This window comes from Poecilia mexicana, unplaced genomic scaffold, assembly GCF_051168715.1.
Source record: "Poecilia mexicana isolate PSO_F unplaced genomic scaffold, ASM5116871v1 scaffold_18, whole genome shotgun sequence".
Classification (NCBI taxonomy): domain Eukaryota; kingdom Metazoa; phylum Chordata; class Actinopteri; order Cyprinodontiformes; family Poeciliidae; genus Poecilia; species Poecilia mexicana.
In genome coordinates, this window is record NW_028263387.1 from 3,123,209 (window position 1) to 3,140,670 (window position 17,462).

The 17,462-nt window shown below is 38.9% G+C and overlaps 1 protein-coding gene across 1 annotated transcript; it reads left to right on the plus strand.

Moving 5' to 3' along the window:
- Positions 1-2,772: 2,772 nt before the first annotated feature.
- On the plus strand, positions 2,773-16,853 carry LOC106924447 (uncharacterized). The gene is made up of 12 exons (XM_088015976.1): positions 2,773-4,858; positions 4,977-5,092; positions 7,833-7,891; positions 8,051-8,093; positions 8,195-8,244; positions 10,238-10,344; positions 10,452-10,505; positions 12,797-12,971; positions 13,534-13,695; positions 14,526-14,620; positions 15,450-15,640; positions 15,735-16,853. The coding sequence occupies exons 1-12, from the start codon at positions 2,773-2,775 to the stop codon at positions 15,777-15,779; spliced, it is 3,183 nt and encodes a 1,060-aa protein (XP_087872102.1). The 3' UTR covers positions 15,780-16,853.
- The last annotated feature ends 609 nt before the right edge of the window (positions 16,854-17,462 follow it).

Genomic DNA, 17,462 nt, shown 5'->3' on the forward strand with positions numbered 1-17,462 from the left:
TATTTTCTATCTATTGGCTGTACCTGCTTATCGCTGCAGGGTCATGAGGTTTGGTAGACTTTGAACAGTTTGCCAGTCCACTGTAGCGTAAAACATTCAGAACACATTTAGTTGAAAAAGCTATGTTGGAAAATAGTAATTTTAGTAGGTATATTTTTAACTAGGTATAAAAAAATATATATATAAAAAACAGGCACTGTGATTAACCATTCTCATAGCCATTCTGTTATCAATATTTTTATTTTCAGAATATAGTGAAAAATATTTTTTTAGGCTGTTAATAATAGAAAACAAAATGAAACTAAATCACCAGTAAATTAGGTGGATTATAACCATTAAAGGAAATGACTTATCCCAAAGAAGTCAGACAGATACATTGATTGATTGATTGATTGATTGATTGATTGATTGATTGATTGATTGATTGATTGATTGATTGATTGTCTTGTGGCTTAATTCTCTGGTCTGATGAGCCAATCTGGAAAACTAATTTAAGACAAAGCTTTGAATTCTTGGCTGATGTCTTATTATGTTACAACATTTCCCTCATGATATTTCATATTTGTCTAAAACATAAAAAATGGAGTGTATGAAAGTTATAGTCTTTTTTTCAGGGCTCCTAGATTGTGATTTTATAAAAGAAAAAATTAGAATTAGACTATATTAGGGAATTATTTATTTCTCATAATGACAACATAAGCAATTCAGATGAAAACTGAGTAATTGTGCTGCATCCAATCACTTACAAAATAAAGAATAGACTTAGTGTAATCACTAATGTATTTATCTGATTATTGAAAAATGACATAAGCAAACATAAAATCAATTTACTTAAAGGGAAACATGAGGAGAATAGCAAATTATTGTTCAGATTATCATTAGCTGATTAAAAAAATCTAACTATATCAAATGTTCTGTCTGAAATAAAACTCCAAAGCTTTTTGTTTATAATCTAGATTTTAATGTTAATGTAGCACAGACTGCAGCACAAGAAGGAAACAACTGAAACCACTGACTGGATGTTTGAGAAGACAGAGCAGAAAATACACAAAGAAACAGACAAACTAATATGGGATTATTTTCAGTGTCCATAAAGCAAAATGTTAATAGCAACAGAGGGAGAAGGATTAGTTAATGCAGTGTTTCTCAACTCTGGTCCTCACCGCCCCCCTGCTCTGCATGTTTTAGATGTGCCTCTATTCCAGAACAGCTGATTCAAATGATTGCATGACCATCAAGTACTGCAGAAGCCTGTTAATCACCAGAGATACAATTCAGGTGTGTAGCAGAAGGGAAATACCTAAAACATGCAGGGCAGGGGGGTGGGGGGTGAGGACCAGGCTTGAGAAACACTGAGTTAATAGCAGCATTATCTCAGCCAACGCTGCCCATCAAGAAGGCATGACAATTAATCGGTATGCCAGACCAGGTGTAGCTCTGTTATTATTATTATTATTATTATTATTATTATTATTATATTTTTGGGGGTTAGTGACAAATGAGCTTGTGGCACACAGTACACCATATGAAGCAGAATCTTTAAAATTATGCATTGTTTTAATATTCTTTTAATTTAAAATTATGGTATGATAAATGTGATCCTGAGTAACTGAGGCATTATTCAAAAATATTGATATCCCTATCATTTCATTTCATTTCACAGATGTAGTGCCACAGAAGACTGGTGTCATTCAACAATCTATGAACTCTCAGAAGGCTTTGACAACGTCTGGCCCTGTTGATCCAACATCTCCACCTGGTTCAGTAACGTCTGGCCCCGTTGATCCGACATCTCCACCTGGTTCTGTGACGTCTGGCCCTGTTGATCCAACATCTGCACCTGGTCCAGTGACGTCTGGCCCCGTTGATCCGACCTCTCCACTTGGTTCAGTGACGTCTGGCCCGGTTGAACAGACTTCTCCACCTGGTTCTGTGACGTCTGGCCCGGTTGATCCGACCTCTCCAATTGGTTCAGTGACGTCTGGCCCTGTTGATCTCACCTCTCCACCTGGTTCAGTGACATCTGGCCCCGTTGATCCGACATCTCCACCTGGTTCTGTGACGTCTGGCCCTGTTGATCCCACCTCTCCACCTGGTTCTGTGACGTCGGTCCCCGTTGATCCAACATCTCCACCTGGTTCAGTGACATCTGGCCCCGTTGATCCGACATCTCCACCTGGTTCTGTGACGTCTGGCCCCGTTGATCCGACATCTCCACCTGGTTCTGTGACGTCTGGCCCGGTTGATCCAACATCTCCACCTGGTTCAGTGACGTCTGGCCCTGTTGATCCAACATCTCCACCTGGTCCAGTGACGTCTGGCCCTGTTGATCCGACCTCTCCACCTGGTTCAGTGACGTCTGGCCCTGTTGATCCCACCTCTCCACTTGGTTCAATAACCTCTGGCCCGGTTGAACAGACTTCTCCACCTGGCTCATTGACGTCTGGCCCTGTTAATCCAACATCTCCACCTGGTTCAATGACGTCTGGCCCCGTTGATCCGACCTCTCCACCTGGTTCAGTGACGTCTGGCCCTGTTGATCCAACATCTCCACCTGGTCCAGTGACGTCTGGCCCTGTTGATCCAACATCTCCACCTGGTCCAGTGACGTCTGGCCCTGTTGATCCGACCTCTCCACCTGGTTCAGTGACGTCTGGCCCTGTTGATCCCACCTCTCCACTTGGTTCAATAACCTCTGGCCCGGTTGAACAGACTTCTCCACCTGGCTCATTGACGTCTGGCCCTGTTAATCCAACATCTCCACCTGGTTCAATGACGTCTGGCCCCGTTGATCCGACCTCTCCACCTGGTTCAATAACCTCTGGCCCGGTTGAACAGACTTCTCCACCTGGCTCATTGACGTCTGGCCCTGTTGATCCAACATCTCCACCTGGTTCAATGACGTCTAGCCCCGTTGATCCAACATCTCCACCTGGTTCAGTAACATCTGGGCCTGTTGATCCAACATCTCCACCTGGTTCAGTAACATCTGGGCCTGTTGATCCAACATCTCCACCTGGTTCAATGACGTCTGGCCCCGTTGATCCAACATCTCCACCTGGTTCAATGACGTCTAGCCCCGTTGATCCAACATCTCCACCTGGTTCAGTAACATCTGGGCCTGTTGATCCAACATCTCCACCTGGTTCAGTAACATCTGGCCCTGTTGATCCAACATCTCCACCTGGTTCAGTGACGTCTAGCCCCGTTGATCCAACATCTCCACCTGGTTCTGTAACATCTGGGCCTGTTGATCCAACATCTCCACCTGGTTCTGGGACGTCTGGCCCTGTTGATCCAACATCTCCACCTGGTTCAGTAACATCTGGGCCTGTTGATCCAACATCTCCACCTGGTTCAGTGACGTCTGGCCCTGTTGATCCAACATCTCCACCTGGTCCAGTGACATCTGGCCCTGTTGATCCAACATCTCCACCTGGTTCAGTAACATCTGGGCCTGTTGATCCAACATCTCCACCTGGTTCAGTAACATCTGGCCCTGTTGATCCAACATCTCCACCTGGTTCAGTGACGTCTAGCCCCATTGATCCAACATCTCCACCTGGTTCAGTAACATCTGGCCCTGTTGATCCAACATCTCCACCTGGTTCTGGGACGTCTGGCCCTGTTGATCCGACATCTCCACCTGGTTCAGTGACATCTGGCCCTGTTGATCCGACATCTCCACCTGGCCCTGTTGATCCAACATCTCCACCTGGTTCTGTGACGTCGGTCCCCGTTGATCCAACATCTGCACCTGGTCCAGTGACGTCTGGCCCTGTTGATCCCACCTCTCCACTTGGTTCAGTGACATCTGGCCCGGTTGAACAGACTTCTCCACCTGGTTCTGTGACGTCTGGCCCCGTTGATCCAACATCTCCACCTGATTCAGTGACGTCTGGCCCCGTTGATCCGACCTCTCCACCTGGTTCAGTGACGTCTGGCCCTGTTGATCCGACATCTGCACCTGGTTCAGTGACGTCTGTGCCTGTTGATCTCACCTCTCCACCTGGTTCAGTGACGTCTGGCCCTGTTGATCCAACATCTCCACCTGGTTCAGTGACGTCTGGCCCCGTTGATCCGACCTCTCCACCTGGTTCAGTGACGTCTGGCCCTGTTGATCCGACATCTGCACCTGGTTCAGTGACGTCTGTGCCTGTTGATCCAACATCTGCACCTGGTTCAGTGACGTCTGTGCCTGTTGATCTCACCTCTCCACCTGGTTCAGTGACGTCTGGCCCCGTTGATCCGACATCTCCACCTGGTTCAGTGACATCTGGCCCCGTTGATCCGACATCTCCACCTGGTTCAGTGACATCTGGCCCCGTTGATCCGACATCTCCACCTGGTTCAGTGACATCTGGCCCCGTTGATCCAACATCTCCACCTGGTTCAGTGACATCTGGCCCTGTTGATCCAACATCTCCACCTGGTTCAGTGACATCTGGCCCTGTTGATCCAACATCTCCACCTGGTTCAGTGACGTCTGGCCCTGTTGATCCGACATCTGCACCTGGTTCAGTGACGTCTGTGCCTGTTGATCCAACATCTCCACCTGGTTCAGTGACATCTGGCCCCGTTGATCCGACATCTCCACCTGGTTCAGTGACATCTGGCCCCGTTGATCCGACATCTCCACCTGGTTCAGTGACATCTGGCCCCGTTGATCCAACATCTCCACCTGGTTCAGTGACATCTGGCCCCGTTGATCCAACATCTCCACCTGGTTCTTTAACAACACCCTCAATACCAACTACTGTGACATGTCACAATGGTGGTACTTATAATGGAAAAATCTGCATATGTCTCCTTGGGTTTTCCGGTGATAAATGTCAAAATGCGGTACCAGTAAAGCCAGGTATAGTTAATTTTCTATAATTAATTTTTATTCCTCTCAATCATAGATTTCACTCTCATGTTAGAGCCCTGTAACTTTTAATGAATGAATTTATTTATTTATTCTTTTGTCTTTCCAGGTGCATTTAATCAGTCAGTGATCATTAATGTGGTGGTCAAGAAAGTTTACATTCCAGAGTATGACAACCCATCAACAAATGAATACAAGGAATTTGTTGAAAATTTTCTGAATATGGTAAATTAATCCACATCCTTTTGTCTTTAAAGTGTTATTTCTAAATGTTTTGTTAATAATCTGGTCTGCAAAAATAAGTATCTGCATATAATCATTTATAATACCTCTCAGTCTGATGATTTAATCATATTTATTTCAATTTATTTTCATAGCGCCAATTAACAATGTCGACTTGACGCACTTTCCAAGAAATTCTTATAATTCAGTCACAATCTGAGCTTTAATCTTCATGTAGCACAGAGCGTAGCACACTAAACATAAAAAATTAATTACATTTATTTTATTTTTTTATGTAGCACTAATTCAGATGTCCTGGGATTCAAACCCAGGGCATCTTTACTACAAGGCAACAGCGCTACCAACTGTGCCACTGTGGAGTCCATAAAAAAGTCTAAATCTTTCAAAATTTAACAGCACAAGCACCAAGTTTAAAGTAAATCTATATATTGCTCAATCCTACATTTTACCCTAAGAAGACATTATTAAACTTTACATCTATAGTCTATAAATCACTGTCAAATGCTAATTGTTAATTTCATTAAAATATATATATATATATTATTTATTTAAATTCTAAAGATTTGGTGGTTCAGAATTTAATAGTTTATTATAATAACAACAAAGTCACATTTTGGCATCCTCTCACATAGACACATAGCTAGAATTGTAGATAGTACAACTGAAATACAGTAAAGCAATATGACCACAAGATAGGTCACAAAACCACTAAATATCATTTAGGTTACTTTTACACAAGACCACTGTCTGAAAAACTTTTGGATGTTGATTGGGGAAAAGTTCCAAATTTGGACAAAACCGCAAACTGAACACATCAAGCTGCACACAGCACATTACTATCTGCCATTTTTTTGTTGTTATCTGTCTGTGCATTTGTAGAAGAAACTCAGCAGCTGTGTATGTGTGCTATGGAGTATTTCACATTAACTCGTCAGTATTTCATATATTTTCAGGAATCCTTTTCAGGGTGTCCCTGAAAAGTTTCACTCTCAGAACTAGTTTCAAAAAGTCCTGGTGTCAGAGACTCCAATCACTGGAGACGTGTAAACTTGGGTGACAAAACGTCCTCTTTTCCCCAGACATGTCCACTTTGTACGTTCTGTTCAGGTCATCTGAGAGGCTTTCTGTGGTGGATGAAAATGTCCAGGTTTTCATTGTTTTTCAGGGCACCAGTGGGCTTATTTAAATTGCCTGGTGCAATGCATGCATGTGATTTCTTCTGAACTGCTGGATATTGACTGGTTTTTATTTGTTCATAGATGGAATAGACGGTGCAAGCTGCGCTGCAGCACTGTTTCTGATGTTTGCAAAGCTCTAGTGTAGTTTTACGGATGAAACAGAAAAAAATAATTTCCTTCACACCGTCTGGTGTGAAGAAAAATGGCAGCAGAGTTCATTGTGCGTACAGCTGGGATATGAGCTTCAAGACTGTGTGACAAATGCGGCTAAGATTTCATACGGGGACACAAAAAGTATAAACAGGCTGTGCAAAGTGACATCACATCCTCACTAATTATTTCTAATATTTTTGTACTTGTTAACTGAAGTCAGTTAGGTGACCTGCTTGCTGTCAGGTTAGAGTAGGTCTATGGGTTATACAAAACATGTTTACATCTTATTTGCACAAAATGATTTTTAGATAATGACATTTCAGTTTGCTCAGTTCCTCCTATTTTGATCTCCTTTCAGAACGATCCGTTTTAGAGCCAGTTTTCACTTTAAATCTAACTAAGCTGTTGGCCACGCCCCCTAAGTCAATGTTGAACTTGCATGTGAAAATGGAAGCAAACAGATGCACAATTATACAGCCATACATCTTCTCCTGCACAACTAATGAGAATGCAGCAGTGGTTTTAGTCAACAACAAATTACTTCTCTTTTCCAGTAGCCATTGTAGCGGTAAAACCAGCTGACAAAATATGCTGGAGCTTTGCTTGGTTTTCTTGGTGATGAACTGGACTAGGTTGGGGTTGCTAGGTAACGATGCAGTGTGACCCAACAATCAAGAGACTTTTGAAACGGCTTGTTTTCAAGTCCCCCAAAAAACATTAACTTATTGCCAAAAAATAGCTGGATTAGTGTTTGAGCTGTTTTTAGAAGTAGATGATTCTCAAAAGCAAGGACAAAAACAAGGAAAATGTAAATTTTGCATAATAGATCCCCTTTTGCTATTATTTCCAAATACTTATAGAAGGCACACTTTAAAAATGCTACTAAAAGTCTGCTTTACGTAAGAAGAGTATGATTTAAGCATTTCAGGACTGGGTCAGGTGTTCCCTACTGTGGAAAACATGGTCACCCTAATCACACCAAAAATGTTACAGTTCCATGTAAACATGTTCCACTATCTTCACTTCCTCCTTTTAATCTAGAATGGTTTTTGAACTTGCAGTAAAGGTAGCATAGCAAGAAAAAAAAATTTGGTCAAACTTAGATGGGGAAAAAAACCCAAAACATCTCTTCACTTTTCCACCAGTACTTCCATAGAAACAAATCTATAAATGTGTAGTGATACACACTTTTCAGAGCTGTAATTTAAACCTCTTTTTCTGATTAGTCAACTGTAAATTCCTAGAGTCTTTGATATTCATAAATATTTGATAATTATTGTGGCAGCAAAGTAACCTAAACACAGGCTAGCACTCATGAAATTAAAACTAATATTTTGATACAAGTGGAATTATTTGTTCAGTAGCTATTATTACTGTGTTTTCCTTTTCAGATGAAACCAAGATACAAAGACGTTCCATTTTTCAAAGATGTTATTGTGACCAAGTTAAGGTAAACAAGCCATTAATAGTATATTTTATTTGCTTATAATGTTATCGTCAAGATATGGTCATTCCAAAAGGAATACTTTAGTAATGTGATTTTAAGCATAAAACTCTTTTTAAATTGCAAAGTCATATTTGACAAGATTTTTGTCTTTGCTTCTCTTAGCCGCGGAGATCCTGCTTCAACATTTGATCACACTGCAGAGGAGGTAAAGCAGTTTAAACACTCTACAAACTAATAATAAATAATAAACCCGAGTGTGAACCTCATAGCTGACTAATTTCTTTCTTTATTTTATCTTTATTTCAGATAAGAGAAGTCAAAGCAAAGGCATTCAACTTTAAAGAAAGCACAGACAAGTAAATAAGTGTACTTGTTTTTTTTTCCAAAACAAAAAGTGAAAACCTTTTTGTTGAGTGAACAAAACAATGCTGAATAGAATCTGCCTAAAAAACCTCCTTCTACAGACAAGCATAAATAAATGAAAAGATTTAGGGAAAAAGAAAATATTTTCTATGAATACTTCTGAAAAAGAAACAAAACAAAACCTCTATTTTTCTGTTGAAATACATTATTTTTCAATGGAAATATTGAAAAATAGAAGTTTAACAAACTCAGAGTACCTCCATGAACTCATTGTTGGCTTCACCAAGCAAGCAAGTTCTTAGTTACTGGAACAACTGATATCAATCAATAAAATGAACTCTGAGTATCTAAACCTTGAGTAGGCCTTGTTCAGAGTGAAAAGTCATTATGAGTTGAGTCCAGATACACTGATTCACCACAGTACTCAGTGGAAAATCAATAAAAAGAGTGACACTGCAGATCACATGCTTGAAATGTAACAGCTGCCCAGCTAAGCATAAATAAAACTCTCTGACCAATTAACAGAGGAGGGCTGAGTGGTCTCAGAATGAAGGTGAGGGTAAAGTTCCTACAAGTGAATCTTCAAGTGAGCTATTCAGTTAATTCCATATTAGTTCTGCAATATATTTAATAAGTAAAATCATTGGTGCAAATCATATGTCTGATTGTTCTTCCATCCAGAACACCTGCATATGATTGCCACTAATCTGAATGATATCACGGGCTATCCCTGTAGCTTCTTGTGCATTAACTCCAGCTGCTAACTCACTTCCCAGGATAGCGGTAGTTTTCAAGTACACTAAAGACTTTCCTTTCCAGACGTGGTAGTTGACTTCATCTTGGTCAAAACACAGCAGCCGGCTTCTTCCTTGATGCCTTGAGGCAAGGCCCATGATGCGTTGCCTCAGCATCATGGACTGAGGCATGGCATCACTTGCCTCGGTCCATGATGCTTGTGCATTTGGGTCCTACTCCATCAACCACTGCCATGACAGAACTGAATTCATTCAAAGCTCCACCAGACATCACAGACATGGAAGGTCTGCTGCTGAAAAAGCTCCGTCTCCCCTGGTAACAAGCTGAGTCCTGGGAAGAGTCGGTTGTTGGTAGAGCTCTTCTGTTCATGTAAAACCTCAGAAAGATAAAGAGGTGCCAAACCATTTAAACATTTCAAACTAATAAGATCTTATCAATTCTATAAAAAAAAAAAAAGGCAGTCAGTGGAGGAAATTCAATACAATGGGGCAAAATGTTCTTTCTGCCTTATCCACATTAAGAGACTGCGGCGCTTTAATAAGCTGTAGATTATGAAAAAGAGACTGGTTAATCCAGGTAGAGAGAGTTGCGATAGTTCAGCCTAGAAGTAATAAAAGTATTAATAACCATCTCCATCTCAAAGGCATTTTGGGGAAAATAATTCTGGATCTTACTAGAAAGGCTCTGATGATAAAAGCTAGATTACTGCAGTGACTTGTTTATTTCAAATCTGAGTCATAGATTGACCCCAAGATTCCTAATGGATATACAGCCAAACGAGTCCAACGATCCATCAACACTGGCGCTTCCTGTCAGCAGGTTGGATTTACCAAATAAACTTCCGTCTATTGTTTACATACAGTAATTTCTGCTCTGTCCAAATACTGCAGTAGATTCTCTGCTGACTGGGATGGATGGCTTTTTATGGAAAGGCAGACTTGAATGTCATCTACATAAAAATGGAATGATGCATTATACTTTTGGAAAGTGGACTCCGCTACAAGAGAAATATGACAGGACTAAAACAAAACCTTGTGGTACACCACATCTGAGGAGCAGCAGCTGACATTGTCTGATATTTGATAGCTTATAACATTCACAATATTTTGTTGGTCTCAAACACAAACAACAGTAAAAAAAAAGTGTATTTCATATACAGAACAGTTGTACCTGTTTTTAAGATAAGGAATGTCTTAATTTTAGCTAATTCAGAAAATTTGTCTCCCTCAGTGTAAATGTCGCACATGATGTGATTCTGGAAGTTAATAACGGCAACCATACAGAAGAATATAAGGAGGGCTTTGAAAAGGTTGAAGAAATACTTAAAGAAGTGAAAGGTAATATAAAAAATCATTCTTAAAGAAATCACAACTCAAATCCTCAGTGATGCTTAATTTTTCCTGTGGAGATCAAATTACTGTTTTCTTTCTCCTTTGATTATTAGGTTATGAAAATATCACAGAGACCACATGGAAGCAAACATCCGTAGACGAGAAAGGTAAGTGTTTAAGCACTCTATCGGCAAACTATGTTTTACTTGTGTAAAAACAAGTAAAGATAATATTATCAAATAATAATAATGTATGAGTGAGCAATGGATTGGGTTAGTACACAAAAAAGGTTAGTGGAGTAAGTCACGTTTCAGGGGAAAATGAGCTTTAAGGAATGTGTCAGATTTGTTCTTTCACCAAAACAAATGTGAATTGTGAATATTTCTAAATGTTATTAAATTACTAAAATCTTGTAATAAATATTAAGCAGAAAGTTTTTGTGCTTTTATGAGTATCTGCACATTATCAGTAAAGTTAAGACAGGTTCTCATGTCTTATTGGTGTATTTTAAATTAAGCTTTTATGTTTCATCAACTGGTGGATATACAGTTTGTGTGATCATTTGCACATAATAAAAAGTATTGGACAATTAGTAAAACGTTTCGCTCTGCGAGCAAAGTTCAGCCTACATTTGGACAACAAAAACAAAAAAACTGCAACATCCTACACACATTTATCTTCTCTAGACAGAAAATATATTTTTCAAAGTCCTGGCTTTCTAAATGATCCACCTCTAAACCAGCTCAGTTGTAAGAAGTTTCTTTACAACACACCCGTCAGGTATAAGCACTGTAGAAACACAGCGACTAAGTTCCACTTTTTTCAACAAATATGGGAGTCAGGAAAGAAAAAGAGGATGGAGGTCACTGAGGAGAAGCAGAAAGTAGAAAAGTATAATGCATAAAGAGATTTAGGACTTGAGGAAACATAGCATTAAGTGAACAAGACAAACTTTATTAGTTAAAATCTGAATGACACCAATCAACCTTGTTATAACATATGGAGTGAAAATACCAATAAAGTGTTTTTTGCCTCTAGTTCAGTAATCAGCAGCCTGTTTTTACGTTCACGTCTTTAACCACATGCATGTTAGTTTTTACTCCAAGAGGTCATCATCACTTTTTGTACATTAGCATTGGCAAATAATTGTGCAGCAACTATTGAACACAGGCTGTTTTGTAACATGCATCTCAATATGTTTCTGATTCACAAATTTATCTACAATCACCCAAACTGTATGGATGAGTATTCCAGAAAGCATTGTTAATTACATTAGAGTTTAATTAGTCGTTTGACTTGGATTTTTAAACTATTTTTAAATGTTTCCCATTAAGATTAAATAAATTGATATAAGTTGTCGAGGGGTAATTCACCTAAAACAGTCTACAAAATCCTCACACAGCAACAGTCCCATTCCAGAGAGAGAAACAAAAAACAAACTCATATTCACAAAAGTACATCAGGACTCCAATGGTACGATTCATCTGGAATCATTTCAAAACTCAGCAGGTTTTGAAATGACCAGTTGGTTTTCTTTTATTCTCAGTACATGAAAATAAAAGACCTCATGTACTGATTTGATCTTGGCCTCTGGGCGTACATAAACCTCTTTCTTGATGGTAGTAGTCTGAACTCTGTTTGCAGATGATTCCAAGGGTCTTTCAGGATGAATCTTTCCCTCTTAGTGTCTCTTGTTCTGAAGAACCAATAAAGGTCTTTTAAGCACCTCCCACTTTCTTTGTACTGACCTTAATTATATGTTCATCAACCTGCTTTTGTTTCCCATGCTAAGGCCATGCTAACAAACCAATTCACCATCACAAAAGTTCAGTAAAAGAAAAATAATGCATTCTTAAGCGATTGATACACATTAAAACCAAGTTTCTTTAAAATAGTCTCAGCTTGGCCTTCTTGCAGATGGTTAGCCTTAAAGCTAGCCTGTTGTCTGGAATGGAGTCCATACTGGCTGACAGTCTCTATCATTTACCACTGATAAATGTTGGTACAGTCATAGTCAAAGGCTATCTTCTTCAAAAATCCATCAGTATATTTTACTTTTGAAACATTTAGCTGCAAGCATGGATTATTGCACCAATGGATCAACTGGTCTAAAACTGGATTCTGGCCTTGGTCTCTGGCTGGGATCTTTCTGTTTGGAGTTTGTCTGTTCTCCTCATGCTTGCTGTATGTGAGTTTTCTCTGCTATTCTGGTTTAACCCCAGAGTCAGACATGAATGAGTGTTCAGATAAATGTCCATTCCAATTCACTGTGTGTAAGTCTGCGGCTGCCTCGTTGTGCCCTGCCTTGTGTGTGTGTGATGGAGTAGCAACCTGTGTATCCCTGGTTCATCTCGTCTCTCACCCTCTTATTGTGGGAGGTACTCTCATGGTCTCTGAAAGGAGTTGGATGGATTAAGTTGGCATGATCTTACTAAAACCTTCTGTCTTTTTTCTGTAGGTCTATGTATGGAAACACTGCGGGACACGGGTATAGCTGAATACTTCAATCCTTATCCTTTAAGCAATGGCACAATCGTTTGTAGAAGCAGATGTGACCGAGAACGTACTGACGCTTTAAAGTGCCATAATAAGGGGACCTGCAACATCTTCAAAGGGTTGGGAGAGATCTGCATGTACGTTGACGTGTTTGTATTTTTAATACTGATTTTACCTAACAAACAATATCAACTTTTCACTTTTCCAATTCTAGCATATCTGTTGCTATAGAGATCAAGAACTGTAACTCAGAAAAACTGCAGTTTATTAGATTATACTGATTTCACACTCTTATTAGTCAAACTTAATCTATTTCCAAATGATGAGAGAGATACAGTATGAAGGTCAAAGTAGACAGTCTTCTAAGAACTGAGCAGTTCTTCAGTCCTCACTGCAGTTTATTTAACTTTAAAGATGTTTAATTGAAGACACCTTCCTATGTTCCAGTTCAGTGCATCACAGTCGACCACACTGACTTGGTTCATGTGAAAGATCAGTTAAACATTCCTGCTAAAGTACTAAATAAAACAAAGGAAAAACATAACTTTTAGTGAATAGGCTGTTATAAGATTTAGTTTTTTGCATTTGTTTGATTTGAATCTTAATATTATTTTGTATCAATATTTAAATGAATATTTACATTATTTGCCACACTTTGTTGTTTGTCTTTAATTGTGTTTTGATTTATTCCTTCCTTAGATGTGACAAAGTGAACGACAACTGGTACTTGGGAGAGAATTGTGACTTCCCCATACAGAAAGTTCCATTTTATGCAGGGCTAAGTGTGACCCTTGCTGCCCTGCTGGTTGCTGTGGTAACCCTGGTTGCATATGCTGTTGTCAACAAACGCAAACACATACAGTAAGTAAGCTGTGATATGTTTTTTTTTGTTACAAAACATGATCCTACTAACAAAAGGGAAAATGACTAAGTGCTTTGCCTTTAATGTATTCATGAATGATACATTTTACAGCACATTAACAAGCAGAACTTTAAAACAGACATAGTGTAGTGATGTAGTGTTATCCCCTTATGGTAGAGAGGACTAATTCACATGGAAAACTAAAGTCACCAACTATGAATACTGAGGGAGGCTGGGATGGAAGGTACCGTTGAAGAGTAATTCATGGCCAATAGCAGATAAAATCAAGAATATGTTGACAATGATCACACACTATCATTCTACTAATCTTTAAGCACTCAGTATTTTTTCACTGAGTGCTTCTTGCTGTAACTGGTTGTACAGAGAATGAAACACTGGTTGTTCACTCTCCTGTAGCAGTGTATGCTGGACACAGAAAACGATGCCTTAGCAAGAAATTTGTTTCTGTTAGTTTGTTAAAGTCGTCCTTATTTAGCTACTAACACCTAGATGGTCTTACAGTAGATAGAAAACTGAAATGTATTCCAGTAGCTTCCATGTTGACTAATTTGAGAACATTGATGGATGGATAGATGGATGGATAGATGGATGGATGGATGGATGGATGGATGGATGGATGGATGGATGGATGGATGGATGGATGGATGGATGGATGGATGGATGGCAAATAAAATATAAGTGTAGTAATGTTAATGGTTAAAGGTTAGAGGCACTAATATTACTCTAAATCCAAGCTGATTTTCAGCTCAGGAATAATCTAAGAACAGATACACATTCTCAGTATTTTACTTAAACTCTGTTTCTGCAGAAAGAAAGACGTGAAGCAGAAATTGGTGAACCAGTGGCTGGATGATGACTATGAGTGGTCCAGAGCTGCAAGCCCAATAGGCAAACCTGGAGCAAGTAAGTTTCTAATCCATACACATGACAGTTATGGGTCCAAGTAGAAATTGGAATATGAATGTTTTTTTTTCTTTATCAACTATTTATATCTGGGAAAAAAATAAAAAGGGAAACTAAGACAAATAAGTACATGTACAAAAAAGTGTTTTTTCTTTTTGAAAATACATGTTGGAAGTATTCTAAAATAATTTCCAATTGCATAATTCACAAAAAATACTAAAGAGAAATGTTTAAAATTTGTATGCAACATTTATATTATTTGGTTTGAGTTTAAAAAGTAAATCATTGGGTACAAATGAAGAGATCACTTAAAATGATCAGTTTCTCTTGATTTTACTTTTCATAGGTAAATGTTTGAGTAAATTGAACATTGTTATTTTATTCCATGAACTACTGACATGTCTTTGAAATTCCAAACAAGAATTTTGTATTTATTTGCAGAAATGAGAAATGGTCAAAATCATGAAAAAGATGCAGCTCTTTCAGACCTCAAATAATTCAAAGAAAACAAGTTCATGTGCATTTAGAAACAACAATACTAATGAAATCAGTATTTGGTGGAATAACTGTGAGGTTTTCAATGGACTTCAGAGAAGTGATCTGTTCATTTTTTCCAGACCTGTATCTCTGGACACTTTTCTGAATTTTACAAGAACACACAATGTTATTAGACCAAGTAAAGCACAGATAACACATTAAAGCCTTTTGAACGATGGAAAGACTTTGACAGTGCTCATTCTGGTGGAATGTGATGCGAGTCATCCATTGAAGTTTGCATTGTTTTGCCATTTCTTGGATATGTATATATAAAAAACCTGTTCCTTCACAGAAAATGGATCAGTTATGTACGGGAACCAGCAGGCGCCCTTCACATATGGCAGCAATCTGTCCAACCCATCAGAACGCATGTTTTCACTGCCGCAGAACCTGCACCCATATGACTCGTCCTTTCCTAATCCTGGATATGGCAAACCTGCCATGTCACCCTCACCCAACACGGATTTCCGGTTCAATCTGCCGGTTGGTGAAGACAAACATGAATTTCTGGTCAGATTTAATCTTGAGATTGCCCGTTTTCTGACTTGTTCTTTTCTTCTTCTTTTTTTTTCCGAAGATGAGGATTCTCAGGCCGGAGACCCGGGGATCCTTAGATGTCTAGGATCAGCATTGATTGATGAAGAAACTCCTACGTGATTCTGTTTACCTGCAAAATTAGAAAGATCTGAATGTTTTTTTATTTATGTGTCTCTGTGGATGTTTAGATGGTAGATTTTAGATGTTTCTTCTATAAACTCTTGCTTAGAGTTAAGTCTTTGTTGTTGTTGTTGTTGAAAAGATGACAGATATTTAAGCTCCCATACCTGAAATCCCAATCTTATTTAACCTGTGCATCTCAAAGACTGATTTAATTGGTTTTTGTACCTTGGCAAAGGAAATCTCACCAAAAAAATTGTTACTACACAAACTGGAACATGTTTGACTAATCAGCCAGTTTAATGCTAACAAAGCCTTTGAACAAAGCAAGCAGCTGATCAGACAAAAGCAACAAGTCACTGAAGATCTTGGAACTTGTTTCCAGTCTGCAGACCCGTTCTAATAGAGATACACACAATATCACAGATGTCACAGATGTGTGATATTGTGTGCAGCCAATGTTAGAAAAAGCACACTACTAAGTATTATTTCAGAAGATGAGAATGAATAAGGTTCTTATGCTTTATGATGTATATTAAACTGTATATGTTCACTTATTTAATGAGCAAAGTTCATTCAGAATCAGTGTTGATGTGTTGGACCCACACCACAGGGTGCTGTGAACGTCCTCCATATAATTAGGTTGTTAACAGGATCCTGGGTTTGTCCTTTAGTCCCAAGTTATTCTTTATTATGTTTAGATCAGCCTTTTACCTGTTTTACTTTAGTTTGGTCTGTTCTTAGTTATTTTACCCAGATCGTGTTATTAATTTATTGTGTTTAGTTATTCTTTGTCTCACTGAGATTCATATTTTAAAGCTCCACTGTTTGTGTTTTCCTCCTCTGTGCCATTTCCCTCACAGCTGCAGTCAGTCACCAAACTCTCCCAATATTTAACCACTGCTCTTTCTTCCAGGACTTGTTCACACACAGCCAGATATCTGATAAACTCAATAGACTTTTATGCGATTTGACCTTGCATTAACATGTAACTTACATTTAATATCACAAAAACTGTTAATAAAACCTCAAAAGTGAAGACTTTCTTGCGTTTGCTTGTGCCTGAGATTTAGAAGTAAACACATGACAGTCTGACTGCAACACATAATGCAACACTGACGTCACTTTGTTAATGTTTGGCCATGCAGTGGAGGAAAGATGGCTGCTATCAGAAAGTTGCTGATTTTTATGTTTGTTCAGACACTTTCTACTTGTTTATAAGTCCATCTGCTCCAGTACATTAAGTTGCAGAGCACAGAGTGCTCAAAGGTCAACTGTTTTACACCAGCTGTCCCTCCCAATATGGACGCAAAATGACCTTCGACCTTCAACCTCCACGTTTCCACATCATGGACACATACGCACTTTAACCGTATAATAACACTTTATTACAAAGCTAATAAAGGGTTTTATTAACTTTTTATTCCAACACTTTATTTAAAAGTTGTTCAACCTCTTGTTGTGTGCTTCACAGATTTATTTTTGTCCACAGAAGTAAATCTCCTGGTACCATGTTTAAACCATGTCTTGGCTATATTTATGTCTTAAAACAAAACAAAAAATAGCTGAAAAAAAAAGAAACATACATACACAGACTGATCAATCAGCATTCAAGCTTGTCTGACTGGCTCACAGTTACGCCCTGGGT

Bases quoted from the DNA above. Each gene is read 5' to 3' on its own strand.
- LOC106924447 (XM_088015976.1), top strand. From the start codon at position 2,773: ATGACGTCTGGCCCCGTTGATCCGACCTCTCCACCTGGTTCAATAACC. The intron at 4,859-4,976 runs GTATAGTTAATT...TTGTCTTTCCAG, and splicing joins TGCGGTACCAGTAAAGCCAG to GTGCATTTAATCAGTCAGTG. The intron at 10,506-12,796 runs GTAAGTGTTTAA...TTTTTTCTGTAG, and splicing joins AACATCCGTAGACGAGAAAG to GTCTATGTATGGAAACACTG.